Below are 17,278 nucleotides of genomic sequence, written 5' to 3'. Positions count from 1 at the left end.
ACCTACAAAATGTAATTACTGGGGAACTGTAAAAAAGCCTACTTACCTGGTCAGGAACTCAACAACAGCATCACCCAGAAATTCCAACCGTTCATTGTGATTAATCCTACAATAAGAATTTAAAAGATCACTGAAAGCATCACACTTCCTTTCCCTACCTCTCTTCTAAAAAAGGAAACATGAGAATCAACATGAGGGTCTTTCAGTAATAGAACACCCTGCCTTATTACTCAGTCAGCACAAATAACCACCATCCTAGCCAAAGACATGGGCAGTGCGGAAGGCAGTCTTTCATACTGTGTGGTTCAGGGTATCTAATCTATGCTTGTTTCCCCTGGGAACCAGACTCAGGGCATGCAGAAAAGTCACATGACATGGAACAATTGGAGTATCTCTGTACTACTATCAGGTGGATAAAGAAAGGAGAGTGCATTCTAGTGAGAGTTGGAACTGACCACTGGAAAGTCTGTTTTGATTCCATGTTCTCGAGATAGCTTTCCACAAGGAAACTCAACTCAACCCAGTATGTAAAATCCTTCACAACAAACCAACTCACCTTTACTACCTCACAACCACTATTATCCTTGCCCACCTATGAGTTGGGCTCCTGCTCCAAATTGTCTCCTACTCTTTGGAGAAGGCATCTCTTAAAATATTTGATGCCTCTTTTCAGGCCAGGCTCTCTGGCACCGTAGAACTTTCCATTATCTACCTTGCATACCTAGCCACACTGAAAATCTACTCATCCTTAGACCTTGAGAAAAGATTTTCTTCTCTATGAATTCCTATCTGGTGTTCATTCTCAAAATTAATACATGGATCACACTTTATTTATGTGTTAATTATATGATTAAGTCACATCTCACAGGCTGTTAGTTTCTCCTGAGGTATCAGGATGAAGCAACCAGGAAGATGGCCAATGGGAAAATTCCTTCTGCCTCTCAGCAAACCCAATGTAGCCACCACCTCTCAACACTAACATGCTTCTTCCACTGTGTCTTTGGTGAGCAGGGACATGCCATAAACCGATTTAAGTTTTCAGAAGGCCTCCTGGTGAGCTGGGGTTGTGGCTCAGTGGTAGCATGCTTGCCTAGCATGCATGGGGCACTGGATTCGATTCTCAGCACCACATACAAATAAATTAAAAAAAAATAAATAAAGATCCATCAACAACTAAAAAATATTAAAAAAAAAAAAAAAAGGCCTCCCTGGTTGCTGTACAGGAAAGAGAAATGCTGGAGGGAGTACTACAGTCCCAAGGAGACATGGAGTTGCCTGTGCTGGGGAGGTGACAGTGAAGGAATACAGGTATAGTTAGATATGGGGTACATTTTGGATACACAGCTGAAAAGGATGGTTACTAGTCAAGATCAGGAAGCTAAAAACAATAAAGGTCAAAGCCTAGAGTTCAGCTGTAGTGGCTGGGGAAAAATGGTGAGCTACTGTGCAGAGGAACACCAAAGTGCAACATCCCATGGAAACACATAGGAGGTTTATGTTAGCCATTCTGAAGTGCCCACAAAGCTCCCATGTGGCGTGAGCCAGTGAAGAGCTGGGTGTGTTAACCTACTCTTCATGGTTCTATGAGGACAAAACTGGTAGGCTATTCAGTAGAAGCCAGTGTTTATAGACAGGACTTGGGCGCAAACTAGATGGCACAACTTGGGGAGAAAATGCAGCTGCAAAAAAGAAGGGGGTCCTAGATTGAGCCAGGAGGCTGTCAAGGTTGAGAGGCGAGGGAAGCAGAGGGAAGCCAGAAAGGGAGAAGGCTGGCCAGGGAGGTAGAGGAAATGGAGGTCAGTGCATTATCCTCCAGCCAGTAGAGCGAGCTGCAAGAAAGAGGTGGTAGGCCAGGATCATATTGCATATTCAGGTCAGATGGGGACAGAGCAATCTTTCAGTCACATGAAAGTCACTGGGGCAACTGACAGTCCATCTGTGAAGTGGTGGTAACAAACTTAATTCTGCCTAGAGGCTGAGAAATGGTGTTGTCTGAAGTTAAATATATCAATACCCAAGTATATGCTGAAAGAGAAAACACGGGACGGGGGAAGTACAAGAGGAGGGGACAGAAGGAACAGCGACAGCACCAGAGCCAAGTACAGCACACAGAGGCAGCTCCTGAGCAGAAGTATCTCTGACCCTAACCTTCATCTTCTCCCCAAATTCTATAGCTGACCATCGTGTCTAAACCTATCTGGCTGTCAAGCCCTTCTCTACCAGTCCCACTGCACCCAGGTCTTTCAATAGTAGACCAACCTGTTGACCAACCTCCACTCTGTACCCTGCACACACACCATACACCAGGCTTGCTCCTTTCCCTGCTCCCTCTCTCTACCCAGTCCTGCCCATTCTACAGATACTAGGATCCACCACTCCACCTTCATTCCCACAAGATGTAAAGGGTTAGCACTCAGGCTGGGGATGTAGCTCAGTGGAAGAGGGCTTGTACAAGGCCCTGGGTTCCATTCCCAGCCCAACAACAACAATAAAAAAGTAACAGGTCCATTGACAAATTTTTTCTTATTCTTACCAAGTAAACACTAGACATTAAGTGACATTTTATTTTTTGCTGCCACTCCACCAGCCAAGAATAACTAAAAAGTTCCACAGTAAAATATAAAATGTTGGGTTTTTTTTTTTAATTGTTTAGAAGCTACTCAGTACTGCGATTTTGTACTCTATTAAATGCACCTGAACTCCAAAAGCATCAAGAAATGGGGGCAGTCTTTAACATTAAGATGAAGGAACCCCTAAGTCCTCTTGCTAATTTCAAAAAACCTAACGATGTACTGTCCTAAAAGAGAAACAGGCTCCACATCATGAACAACCACAAGAATGGGAAGTTATACTCCGTATATATCTAAAAAGAACAAATTAAAAATATATACTCATGTATCTCTAAAAATAACTTAAAAAGGAAAAACAGAAACAGGGAGTTTTTAAAAAGAAAAAAATTACAGTAATTCTTTTTCATTAGCCAGCAAAATGAAAATGTGTTTTCTGTAGTAGAATTTTTCTATTTTATTTTTGTCCTAATAGTTCAAAGTATTACACAGCAAAATCCAGTTAATATAAAAGCAAGAAACCCTGGCAAGAGGCTGAGGGTTGAGGGGACAAACCACATTTGGACTGTCTTCTACTCTATGGAAGAATAATAAGATATCTAGTCCAAGAGTAAGAGCTGCTTGAGAAGTGAGTAAGTGATGTCAGACAGGCAAAGGTTCACCTTGATTTCTTTGATAAACATTTCTGGAGAAAAAACCTATGTCTAGGATCTTAATGGCCACAATCTTAGACTATTATTCAGTTTGTTAAAATACAAGGTCACAGTTCTAAACAGGTTGATTCAATAATGAGTCTGCCATTCATTAAATAATTTGCCCATACTCAACATGTTTTTCTAACATGTACATTATGATTAAATTCTGGAAAAAAAGCCACAAACCAAAATGGTGATTAAATTCCACTTTAGTTTATTCTTCTACCAGACAATTCCTAACCCACTGGTTTATCTGAAAAAACGGACAGTGAGCAGCTAGTTCTCAAAGCAGAGGCAAATCTTTTGTTCCTTCTTCCATTGTTTGTACTTTGTTTAACCACACAGTTTATACACACTAGCAAGCTTCAAGATGAGATGTCTGCTGAGCAATAAACACCCATTTTTTTCTAAGAACTTCAGGAGTTCTCTGTAACAGTAAGCACTACAAGGTGTCATTTACTCCATGGAAAGCCATCTTGGCATGGGCCAAGTTCCAGGGTGACTGCTGGAATGAGTGTACAGACAACATTTTTTCTCCTTGAATTTTAGTCGTCCTGCATGACTGGTAAGGTAGAGCCACAAGGGACCTGGGAAGTCAGTGAGTGGAACCTTCTACCCAATTCAGGAACTTCTGCTCATTGCATTTATCTAGACACATATGGGGAGAAGTCACAGCCCTACTGTACTTTGAGTCCCACATGAAGGATCTCTTGAGATTTAACTAGAAATGTTTAAATGAGTAAATCCACTGGTGGAATTTATTTATACTAAATGCATTTCTTATTGTATTTTAATGCAAAATATTTATGTATATCTGCCTGAAAATATACAGTCAGCCCTCTATCTATGAGTTCTGCATCTGTAAATTCCACCAACAACAAACTGAAAATAATCCTCCCAAAACTGCATCTCTTCTCATTACCCCGTAAATATTAGAGTATTAAGTACTATTTACATAGCATTTGTATTGTATTAGGTATTAAAAATAATCCAGAGATGATTTAAAGGAGGATGTACATCCAAGGTTACGAACCAACACTATGCCATTTTATAGAAGGGACTTGAACCAGTGGATTTCTGGCACCCACAGTGGGTGTGGAAGCTGGAACAAATCCCCCATGAATATCAAGGGATGACACCTATAACTGTTATAGCCTTAAATATACAGACATCAGTCAACAGTCCTAATAAACCTCTCCATTGGCCCAATAGATTTTCATATGTTTTATATGGTAATGACTCTATCAATTTGAAACAAAACCCAAACCAAGGCTGCTTAAGTTTTCTTAAGTTTCCCCTACCACTCTCCTGGCTCCTCCTTCCCAAAGGTCTTACTGATAATGCATGAATATCTTGAATGCCTTCAAATGCCTAATCCTGCAGAAACTCTTTTGGTGGTGATATTTCATCACAATTTGCATGAGTTAAATATAACTATACAAATGAGATTCATGTGGTTTCAACAGTGACACTTTTTAAAATTATGGATAGCATATTTGCTTGAGAGGATACCATCATAAAAATTAATTATTTTATGGTTTTGATAGGCAGACAGGCTATCAAAATTTATTTATTAATTTTAAGTCTTTGTGCCTTTCTGTAAATTCTAGCTAACACCAAATCAGATTAAACAAGACACTCACTAGCTGTTTAGACCTCTGATGACCATTACCCTGCTTAATGACCCAAAGTCTCTCTTTCTAGGCTATAAGTAAATAGCCTGGAATAAAAGCAATATTGAGAATGACATTCTTTCCTTTAATACTTAATTACTGAGTGCTTGCTTTGAAGAAGGAACTAGTTAGAGAAAGGGAGGGGGGACAAAAAAAAAGTAGGACAACAGACCTTCAAACATAATCACAGTACACAAGAAAACATGTACAAATAAGTAAATATCAGCAGAACTTGAACAGGCTGTCACGAGGCTGCATGGGATTCCAAAGCGGCTGAAATGATGATCTACATGGGAGATGGACAGCCACAGGGGAAAGAAAGACATGCCTGGAAAAGTGGCCTGGGGCTAGGTCATGGAGCTGGAGTTGCCAGGACGGGTGGCCTAGCCTTTACTCAGCAGGTGGAAGCTATGGAGCTGGTTACGGCTAAGAACTAGAATCAAGGTACCAGAAAGAGCAAGCAAGATGCCTGACCAAAGAGGCAATCTGCATGTGTTCTAGCAGAGGGCAGTCAGTCGTTAATGGTAATGGAGGATGGAAGGAGAGGAGAGAGGGTCTAGAAGAGTTCAGTTCTTCTCGGCCCTCTTGCTTTCCATTTTCAATTATATGAGTGTCCAGAAGCAAATTACCCATACAACCTACTAGCTCTCCCTATGTCTTTTGCCTGCAGTGATGATCTAACCACTGATTCTTAGAATTTTAAAATCTGCTTCAAAGATAAACACTTCCAAGGAGCAGAGACCACAGCAACCCATTTTATAACAGCAACCAAGAAACAAACAGAGGAGAGGGCAAATAGTTTAAAGTCAACTCAATTATTCAGCTCACAGTATAAAACTGACCTCTAATCCCTAAACAACTGCCAGATCTATCCTGAGCCTCTCAACAGTTTTGTGTGTATGTCCTGCTTTTGATCTTCACTGAAGCACTTAGCAGAGTCCCTCCTATATTAAGTTATTTATGCTTCTAGAATTCTCACCCTACACCTCCTGGTTAGAAGGGGCTTTGTCTTATTTGCCTTTGGATCTCCTAAAATACCTACAAACTAAAAAGGCTCTGGATAAATGTCTGTTGAGTTGAATTTTTGAGAAGCTTCTTAAGTCCAGATTCCAGCACTGTCCACAGGTACGAGCTGCTAGTAGCAGCAAATTGCAGCAGATGCTGGTAGTAGAGGCTATGAGGCTCTTCTTAACAGACACCAGGGTCAATTCTCCATCAGCAAAAAACAACATTCTCATGGCAAAAAGCAGCAGAGGCCAGAGTTAAAGGACAAGAGAGTATTTGTTCTCTGATGTCATTTTCAAAATGTTAAAGTCAGAAACGACATAATTTCTCAGATATCATCCCCTTTGCCAAGGTAAGAAAGCCCTTTCTGAGTTTCAGTTATGTGAAGCAGTGCTATACTATTGAGCCACACCGTCCAGCCCAAAAGCCAACTCTGGCTAGGGATGTGGCTCAGTAGTAGAGCACTTGCCTAGCATGTGCAAGGCCCTAGGTTCAGGCCCTAGTACAACAACAACAAAAAGGTGGGGGGGGGGGGAGATAAGCATCACTTTTAATAGAGCAAAAACACATACTGTGAAATGTGAATGATACCATCAAAACATGTAATTTCACTGGGTGTGGTGGTGCATGCTTGGAATCCTAGTGACTCAGTAGGCTAAAGTATGAGGATCACAAGTTTGAGGTCCACCTCAGCAACTTAGCAAGACCTTGTCTCAAAAAAATAAACAAGGGAGCTGGGGTTGTGGCTCAGTGGTAGAGTGCTTGCCTAGCAAGTGTGAGGCACTGGGTTCAATCCTCAACATGACATAAAAATAAGTAAAACAAAGGTATTGTGTCCATTTACAACTACAAAAGTAAAAAATATTAAAAAATAAAAAGGACTGGGAACATGGCTCAGTGGTTACGTACTCCAGGGTTCAATCCCTAGTACCAAAAGAAAAGAAAAAAAAAAAAAAAAAAAAAAAAAATATATATATATATATATATATATATAAAAATAATTTACATACCAACAATTGGGGTGGTATGAGACAAAGATGATTTAAACCCATATTTTCATCATTGAAAAGTATGGTGTGTGTAGCTTTGTTAAAGGGGCGTGCAAGGGCCTCTTAGTAAAATTAGAGAGATCTGGAAACTCTATAATACAGAAGGATAAAAATGAAAACATGGTCATAATGTCCTGACTAAGGGCTCTCTAAGTAGACCTTTTTCTGATCTTAGACTCTGACAAAACACCTAGTGAGGCATATGTTCAACTTCAAATCAGAATTTTAAAGTTCCATGCTATCTTGCTTTTCACCTCTTGAGTAGAGAGGAAAGTTCATGACAACCTCAGAAAGAGAGCAAATGGAGGCAAGCCAATTTAAAAAGGAAAGTGGCATACAGGTTAAACATCCCTCAGCCAAACGTCCAAAACTGGTAATGCTCCAAAATCCAAAACTTTTCAAGTTTCATATAAGTGCTCAAAATAGTTTGGACTTTGGAGAATTTGGATTTTCAAATTAGTGATATTCAAATCATTAAAATCAATGCAAATATTATAAAATAAAATTTTAAAAAAGCTCAAATCTGAAATACTTCCTAAACATTTAAGATAAGGCATTCTTTATCTGTTGAGGAAAAATGCATAAAGGAGACTGTGTGATCATTGCTAGCAATTCTTTTAGCTGTGGTATTGGCTGAAGCAACTGCCTCAACTATCACTCCTGACCCTCTCTACCTACCTTTAATCTATTTAGTCTGAATACCCACAACCACAGCTATTCAACTCTTCACCTTCCTATTTAAAAAAGGAAAGCTGCCCTCAAGTAATCTCCTCTGTTGGCTTTCAAAATATAATCTGCTCAACTTCACACAAAATTTAATCCTCCTGCTAGTAACCTCAGTCTCTTCCATTAGGCCTTTGAGTTCACTCAGTTTTTTAAGGGTACTAATGAGTTTATACAGACCTAGTCAACTTTCTCCCCAGATTCTTCAGGGACTCAAGGCCACCCCAAAGTGAGAATTTTAATATATAAAGATATATTATAAGCTGGGAGTAGTGGAGCACACCTGGAATTCCAGCAGCTCAGGAGGCTGAGGCAGGAGAATTTTGAGTTCAAAGCCAGCCTAACCAAAACCAAAAGCAAGTCACTAAGCAACTCAGTGAGATCTGTCTCTAAATAAAATACAAAATAGAGACGGGATGTGGCTCAGTGGTCAAGTACCCCTGAGTTCAACCCCCACTACCCCTCCCCAAAAGATATCTTATAGAAATCAAGAAATAAAATAAGAAAAGCCAACCTATAAAACTTCTCAACTGACTCTGTGAAGACCGTATTACCACAACAATAAAATCAGACAACAGCTAGATGTGGTGGCACATGCTTGTAATCCCAGCAACTTGGGAAGCTGAGCCAGGAGGATCACAAGTTCCGGGCCAGCCTCGGCAACTTAGCAAGACCCTGTCTCAAAATAATAATCTAGGTTTATAATTCAGAGGTTAAGCACCCCTGTGATCTGTCCTGAGTACCAAAAAAAAAAAAAAAAGGAGGAGGAGGAGGAAGAAAGACCTCACAGAAAAGGAGAACTATAAATAATTCCTCTTATTAATGTAGACACAAAAATCCTCAGATAAATATAAACCAATTAAATACAGCACAATATACAAATGATTATACACTATGATCAAGTGAGATTTATCTCAGGAAGGTTAGTTTAATCCCCCAAATCAATTACTATATCAGATGAGTAGAATAAAAGAAAAAAATGTAAAGTACATGATTATCTCAATACAGAAAAAGCATGTAACAAACCTCAACACCCTTTTGTGATTAAAAACAACAACAACAACAAAAATAACACAAGGGATAGAATGTCTTCAATCTGTTAAAGGGCTTTTGTGAAAAACCCTCAAGAAACATCATTTTCAATAGTGAAAGACTAAATCCACCCCCCTAGGAAAAGAACAAGTCAAAAATCTGCTTTTAATACTTCTGTTCAATGTTGTATTAGAGGCTCTAGCCAGAGCGATTAAAAAGCATCTGACTTCACAAGAAATATTAGAGTAATAAACAAGATGATAAAAGTTACAGGATACAACATCAACATATAAAAATCAAATGTATTTCTGTATGTTTTCTAAAGAAGATTTAAATGGAAAGATATCCCATATTCCTGGGTCAGAAGACTTAATTTCAAGATAGTAACTGTTCCCAAATCAATTTACAGATTCAACCTAATCCTTAAAAAATCCCATAAGACTTCTTTGTAGAAACTGACAAGATGATCCAATAATTCATGTAAAAAACCCGGAAAAGAACAAAGTTGGGAAACTCACATATCTTCTACTTTGAAACTTACTTCAAAACTACCACAATCAAAACAGTGTGGAACTGATATCAGGACAGACACACAGATCAATACCTACTTTATGTTAGGCAACGGTTTCTTAGACAGAACACCAAAAGCATAAGCAACAAAAGAAATAATAGATGAACTAAAACATTAAAACTTCTGTGCTTCAAAGGATATAATTAGGAAAATGAAAAGACAATTCCTAAAATGAGATTATGTGTCTTGTATGTGGAATATATAAAATATTACTATAACTCAATAAAAAATAACCCATTTAAAAATGAGAAAAAGGATCTGAATAAATATTTCTCCACATATGAAAAGATGCTGAACATTATAAGCCATCAAGGAAATGCAAATCAAAATGACAATGAGATAGCACTTTATACCCACTAGGATGGCTAGAATTAAAAAGAGTAATAATAAGTATGGAAAAGATGTGAAAAAATTAGAACACTGATATACTGCTGCTGGGAATATAAAATGGTATAATCACTTTGAAAAACAGTTTCGCAGTTCCTAAAAGATGAAACAGTTACCATATGACCCAGCAATTCCATTCCTAGGTTTATGTCCAAGAAAAATCAAAGCATATGTTCACACAAAATCTGCCCACAAATATTCACAGCAACATTATTCATAATAATATCCCTAAATTAGAAAGAACCCAAATGCCTATCAACTGATGAACGGGTAAATAAAATGTGGTGTAACTTTATCATGGGATATTATTTGGCATGAATTTGATACATAACATAGACAAATCTTAAAAACATTATGAGAACTAAAATAAGTCAGCCACAAAAGACCACACATTGTATAACACTATTTATAGGAAATGTTCAGAACAGGCAAATGCCCAAGAGACTGAAAGTAAAATGGTGTTTGCCTAGCACTCAGCAGGCTGAGAGGAAACAGGAAGTGACTATTAATGGATAGTGCTTCTTTTGGGGGTGATGAAAATGTCCCAAGATTAGAAAGTAGTCATAGTTGTACAATTTTGTGAACATACAAAAAACCCACTAAACTGTACACTTTAAATGGGTAAACTGTATGTGAATTACTTCTCAATGAATTTTGTTTTAAAAACTACTTTACCTTGAAGGAGTTGGATCATCTTGACCAAGGCGTGACATAATATTTATTAAGGTGTTAATTCCTATTTTTAGAAAAACATAAATACATAAATATCATTAAAAGTATTCTAGGACCATCATATGGCACACAGAAAATGTTCTTACCCCAACTTGACTTTAAAAGGCTTAATATCTGCATGTCTAAAAGTCTGATAAACAATTATATAAAACACTTGATGAAAAGAAATTTTTCTAAAAAATTCATCTATCTTTATTATAATCCTCTTCCCAAAGTGAACAACCTGAAGTTATTAAAAATGGATCAAGAAGCACTAGAGAATGAGAAGATTAAAGAATTACTCAGGAAACTCAGGGCCAAAATATGAGAGTAGAGTCTCAGAGTCATCCAAACGAACCTTTTTTCCGCATGTGCATGTGATGAACTTTTCTGTCTCCATATTTGGGCTGCCGAATTCCACAGTTAGACAAAGAATTCCTGGCATGATCAGGATTCATCCCAAAATTTAAATGATGACTTGGATGAGTCATGGCCAGCTAAAATTTCAATGAAATAAGTTCAGTTTTAAAAACTCAGCACAGAAACACCATTGTTAGATCATCCTGAATAAAAGGAGGAAAGCTGTCTATCCAGTCAATTTTTTGGGAGGGGGAGAGAGTACCGGGATTAAACTCAAGGATGCTTTATGAGTGAGTCACATCCCAAACTCTTTTTTTTTTATTTTGAGATAAGTATGCCAAGGCTAGCCTCAATCTTGTAATCCTCCTGCTCTAGCCTCCTAAATAGCTGAGATTACAGGCATACACCACTATGCCCAGCTCCAGTCAGATTTTTAACCTTGATCATTCCATCTTATCTCCTCCAGAATCAAATTTCCAGAACTCAGGCACAAACCCTCTTTGAAAAAAAAAAAAAAAAAAGACCCTAAAAATCCATGCCTTTCAGAGAATTACATACTCAGCACTGGAAAGAAGAGGCAAAAAGAAGGAAGCAATGGAAGAGGGCTCAGGATTGAAGGCCGATTTTAGCTTGAGCCTATTTCTGTAGGGAGAACCTCAAATAAGTGTGAGAGGAAGGATTTGAAAGCAGCAAAAGCAACCAGGGTAGAACAAAAATCCTCATCACTCCCACAAGAGAACCTAATGCATCATTGTAAATCTGTAAGATAACTTACTTGTATTTTATTAGGGTAGTTCACAGGAGAGCAATTCTTACCTGTAACAGACAACGATCTTGGAAAGTATATCCTATCAACTTGTCCAGGTGCATCAGGCATTGGTGGTAGCGGATATGATGGGTCAAAACAGGCAGCATCATTGCATGCTAGAAAGAAATACTTTAATATGTTTAACCCTATAAAAATGCTTCATTTATTTTACAACAAACAAGAATCATTTCCACATGACAAATTTCATCTTGCAAAATCCTAGAACAGTTTACTGGGTGTGTGGCATCCTGTAGAATCATCCATAGGGGGTGGAACACTGTAGTTATTAAGGGTCTATCTAGTCAGTGGAACCAGAATGCCTGAGTCCAAATCCTGTTCTGTCACTGTGTGACTTGAAGCAAATTACTTTACCTCTTTATCTAAGTTCCCATGGATAGTAAAAGGATTAAATGAGCAAATACAAAAATCTCAGCCCTTATTCAAGTAGGAGCCGCTCTGGTTCCATTAGTATGCAGCAGGGCAGCCTCGAGTGAGGCACATGCATTTCTCTGCCTCCTGTTTCTAATCACACAAAAAAAAAATGGATTAGGACTCATTCTTCTTTAGGGTGAAGACAGTTTTGACAATTGAAGGAAAATGACCTTCCCCAGGAAAATGCCCATATATATAGAAACATGCAAAAGTTATACCCAATTTTTATGTGTTCACAACCTAAACCCCATCATTATCTTTTGATAAAGAACCTCTGAACCAAATGATCTCCAAAAGCCACTCTAGGTTTAACATTTAATGATCTAACATTCCAAAGACAACTTTTGTAAAACCATCAAATACAGTTAAGGCACCTGAGGACATGAAACTTATATTTTTGCTTCAATCACTTTTCATTTGGCTGAAGATTCCTTATTGGGAGATGATTTCATGAAAGACATATTTTTTTCTTTTCTTTAAGAATGTTTCCCTAGAACTCAAGAAAATGAAGGAATCATTCTTATTCATTAGAACCTGGAGGATGGGCACAGCCCACAAAATGATTGACATATGCTTTACATCATTTCAGTCTTTGAAGTATTTTAAGCTGGTATTGTTTAAAAATACATGAAAATGGATTTGCTTGAAACTACAGAAATCAGTTCCCTGTATTATTAACTTATAAAGAAAGACTAGTTCTACCAAATAGGATCTCTAATCAACAGAAAATCTTTCTTGCCAGCTCCATTCAATAAATATACATTGAGCACCTCCATGTGCCAGGCCTTAAAATATCGGTGGAAGATTAAAAGATGAACGCCCTGTTTTTGCTATCAAGGGCTCCATTATAATCTGAGTTACTGGCACTTGGTCCACTTTGTTTTTATAAGTGCTATATTTAAAAACAACAATATGAACACAAAGTATGCACCCAAAGTATAACACAGTTTTGCAGCCATTTAAACTGCAGGAAGCTCAAGGGAGTTGATGCTGACAGCTCAAGGTGATGAGCCATGAGAACTATGCAGAGCAACTGCCTTTCTAAAGTACAGACTCGACCTCAAGCTTCTTATTTTTTAATACCTCCTGAGTAATGAATCATTACTTGTCAGGAAAGTAATACTCACTCTAGAATTTAATTGAGTATTAAAAAGTCACTTTACACTTCAAGCCCAAATCTGTCTCATAGGAGGCCTACCCTTCTCTTTCTAGTTCTACCTCTGGAAACAAACAGAACACTTTTGTGGCATGACCCCCCCACCATCTTACCTTAGCTAACCTAACCCTTATTTCCACCTTGTCTCATAATGAAACAACTTTTAGTTCCTTCATCTCTTCCCCTAAACTTGCTCTAAACAGAGCCACTTTCTCCTTCCAAATAGGTCTATTTCCTCGAGTATCATGGAAAATTATGTATGATCCACCTCTACCCTCTACCTGGATTCGAGACAATCATGTTTCAGTGTTATCTATGAGACTGTTATAATCTCTACTTCATTTTAAAAATTACCAAATCTTTGCAATGTTGAAATAAAATCACTGAGCATCATACTTTCCCTTCAATTAAACAAACAAACAAACAAAAACACTCCTTTGAGAGATTGTGAGAAAATGGTAGCGTAGTTTCCAAATCTCCTTAAATTCTCCCAAGACAGGAGAACAACTACACTAGCAAAACCAAACACCTCTGAAAAACAGCTATGTAAAAACTAGATAAGGAATCCTCACAAACCATCAAATAAAAGTGAATGAGAACAGACAGCATGGGGACCTCAGCATTAGCATGAGAGAAAAGAGGGAGAGTAACAGGGCTTCTGACAGCCCTGAGAATGGAATCATCCCCAAATCAACAGCTAGTATTTATTAAAAATGTGACTGAGGGACTGGGGATATAGCTCAGTTGGTAGAGTGCTGGCCTTCCATGCAAAAGGCCCTGGGTTCAATTCCCAACACTACCACACACACAAAAAAAAGTGACCTAAACTAGAGAGGGCTGTGCACAATCTAATTCACAGGGTGAGAAAAGAGACAGTTGGACAATACTGGAGAAGTCTCGGTCCTTTAAACACTCCAAACTAAAAACTAAAGCTCCTTTGCAGGGTAATGCTCTACCATGAACAGAGAGTGCTGGGGGTAGAAGGCATTGAGCAAGAGAGAGACAATAAAGGGCAAAGGGAAGAAAAGGTCTAAATAAACACAGGGACAGGTGCCACCTGGAGGCTGCATTTTTAACACTGCAGAAAGAATAGGAGGAGCTCAAGATCCCTGAAAAGCTACTCTGCAATCTGTATTTGGGGTAAAAATGGGAGTTCATAACCCACTTGAATCTAATGTATGAATTATGATATGTCAAGAGCTCTGTAATGTTTTGAACAACCAAAAAAAAAAAAAAAAAAAAAAAGCTACCCTGGCTTACACCTCCTTCCTAAAAGTACCAAGAAGTATTCCACTTATTGTACAAAATTTATTTCACTTACATAACTCAAAGAGCAACAAAAGAGAATCAAGATCAAGTCCAAAGTGAGGAAACATAGTTGGTGAGGAACAGATTCTTTTTCAAAAATATTCTAATAACGAAGGAAGACAGAATATCTCTTTGGCAGACTGCAATGAATTACTGAACCATCTAAGTAATAATCCACCAATGGTGACAATGTAACACACAGAGACTACCATTGCTTATGAAACTCTTGCAAAAACAAGGAACTTAAAATCTGACCACTGTTGTTCAATAGAACTCTCTGTGAAGACAGAAATGTTCTACATTTTGCTGTTAAAAAAGGCAGTAGCCACAGGGATCTACTGAGTGCTCAAAATGTGGCTAGGGCAACTGAGAAAACACCTTTTTAAATTTTCACTTAAATTATTTTAAGTTTAAATAGCCATGTGGCCAGTGGTACTGTCTCAAACTGCAGTTGTAGATCTACCAATTTAAAGGAAAAATAAGGGACGGAAGCAATGTTGAAGGACACCATACAGTTGCAGTCAGCAACACTAGATCAGACCCCAGAACATCTACTCAACACATGACCCATTTTCCTCAAGAAATATTGGCAGGGAGAAAAAAAGTGAAAAATGGAATAAAAATCTACAGATTAAAAAGACATTAACTAGCCTGGTATGGTGGTGCACACCTGTAATTCCAGCTACTCAGGAGGCTGAGACAGGAGGATCACAAACTCAGCAACTTATCGAGACCCTGCCTCAAAATAAATAAAAAAGGGCTATGGTATAGGTCAGTGGTAGAGAGCCCTTGGGTTCAATTTCCAGTACTGGAAGAAAAAAAAAAATTAACTAATCACAATGCATTATTATTGTTTGAACCTCAATTCAGACTGAAATACACTTAACAGAAAATCAGGAAAATGTGCACAGTAGCTAGTTATCTGTATTATAGAAATGCTGTTGAGAATTTTTGAAGTTGATATACAGAGTTCATTATACTCTTCTAATTTTGTATGTGTTTAAAAACTTTTCATTAATAAAAAATAATAATTCTCAGGTCTAGAGATATAGCTCAGTTGGTAGAGTGCTTGCCTCACATGCACAAGAGCCTGGATTCAATCCCCAGCACAAAAAAAAACAAAAAAAATTCTCTATCAGACCTTAGTCATTAAACAAAGACTTCTTTCCTTCCTTTACAAGTAGCACTAAGTCTCCAGTAAAAAAAAACAGCTCATGTAGTGCAAAAATCAAAATCCATTTGTTAATTATTTAAAGCCAGTCACCTCTCAGATGATAATAAAAGGGATATTTCCTTCTTTGTGGTGCTAGGGATCAAACCCAAGGTCTCACACACACTAGGCAAGTGCTCCACCAATAAGCTATATTCCTAGTCCTGTCCTTTTTTATTTTGAGTCACAGCCTCACTAAGTTGCCCAAGCTGACCTCAAATTTGTGATGCTCTTGCCTCAGCCTCCCAAGTAGCTGGGATTAAGGCATATACCACCCTACCAAATTAGCTATGTCCATGTACAAACAAACCACAATGAATCCTGCTTTTATAGATATATAGACAGATCTCTATATACATGTAATTATAATATGCTAATTAAATAATAAAAATAATAACAATGATAATAAAAGCGATATCAGTAGAGTAAAGCAAGCACATCAGGAGTTGGGAGGAGGGAAGAAAAGGGAAGGTACTGGGAATTAGATGGATCCAATTATTTTATGTTCATGCTTGAATATTGCATAATGAATTCCACTATTATGTATCACTAAAATGCACCAATAAAAGAAAATGTCCTTCTCCCCCCCACATAATCTAACTTACAAAATTCTTCCTTCAATTTGTTGTCCAGAATCTCTTAATCCCTAGAGATGTTTCTTCTCCCTATGCAGCCATTCTTTGATAAATCACTGAGCAAGAGTTGGTCTGACAACCATGGCAGCCCTCCAACCCATTTCACCTAGTCACTCCAGGAAAAGAGTACATTCATCAATTGATTCAAAATGTAGCTCTCTCTCCACTCAAATTAAACACACCAGCACAGTGTGGCTCCTCTTCTCCCAAGCCTCCCTCCTGTTTCTCCTCCAGGAGTCAGTGTCCCCAGTTGGACACCAGCCTCACACTGGTGAGATGACCACAAGGCACAGTTCTTTGCCCCTCATGAAGCTGTCTAGTGCTTTCCACAAACCTCCTCCTCAAGACAGCACAGGGCCAGGTGTCTCCTTCCATAGAAGACTCCATTTAACCTAAAGTGCAAAACTCTTTCTTCTTTTGCACTACTGGGGATTCAATTTGTTGTCCTCAACATGTATCGTCTCATACATGTTAGATAAATGCTCTTTATGGAACTACAACTTTAGCCCTTTTTATTTTGAGATAAGAGTCTTTGTTGCCTAGGCTGGCCTTCAGCTTATGATCCTTCTGCATTTGTTCTAGAAATCAAATAATAGTTCCAAGGTGCAACTCCTGAGTAGTTGGGCACCACCACACCAAGCTCCATTATGTGTTCTTAAAAGTCAGGTTCTATAGTGGCCTGTTCCTTTTCTTCCTCTTCTGAGTCATCATGCTCCATTTTTTTCCAGTCTCAGATACATGTATATATAGATATATAGATACAGATAGATCTATATATACATGTAATTATAATATACTAATTAAATAATAATAATAATGATAATAAAAGGGATATCAGTAGAGCAAGCAGATCAGGAGCTGGGAGGAAGGAAGAAAAGGAAAGATACTGGTGAATGAGACCGATCCAGGTTTTGATTTTTTTTTTTTTTTTCCACAATGCCCAGAATTCACTAGCA

At 38.1% G+C, this 17,278-nt stretch overlaps 1 protein-coding gene across 4 annotated transcripts in view; it reads right to left on the bottom strand.

Annotated features, from left to right (window-relative positions):
• Positions 1-17,278, bottom strand: part of Drosha (drosha ribonuclease III) — a 118,132-nt gene that overhangs the window by 34,644 nt on the left and 66,210 nt on the right. For all 4 annotated transcript variants that reach the window (XM_046422296.2, XM_046422297.2, XM_046422299.2 and 1 more), the window contains 4 exons: positions 11,590-11,697; positions 10,772-10,910; positions 10,378-10,438; positions 47-106 (listed from right to left, as the gene is read on the bottom strand). In XM_046422296.2, coding sequence (XP_046278252.1) covers positions 47-106; positions 10,378-10,438; positions 10,772-10,910; positions 11,590-11,697 — 368 coding nt within the window. The remainder of the gene's footprint in view (positions 1-46; positions 107-10,377; positions 10,439-10,771; positions 10,911-11,589; positions 11,698-17,278) is intronic.

The sequence above is a fragment of the Marmota monax genome, unplaced genomic scaffold, assembly GCF_021218885.2.
Source record: "Marmota monax isolate L192 unplaced genomic scaffold, Marmota_monax_Labrador192_F-V1.1 WCK01_AAM20220418_F8-fsc00077, whole genome shotgun sequence".
NCBI classification, from domain to species: domain Eukaryota; kingdom Metazoa; phylum Chordata; class Mammalia; order Rodentia; family Sciuridae; genus Marmota; species Marmota monax.
This window is presented reverse-complemented; position numbering and strand designations above follow the sequence as displayed.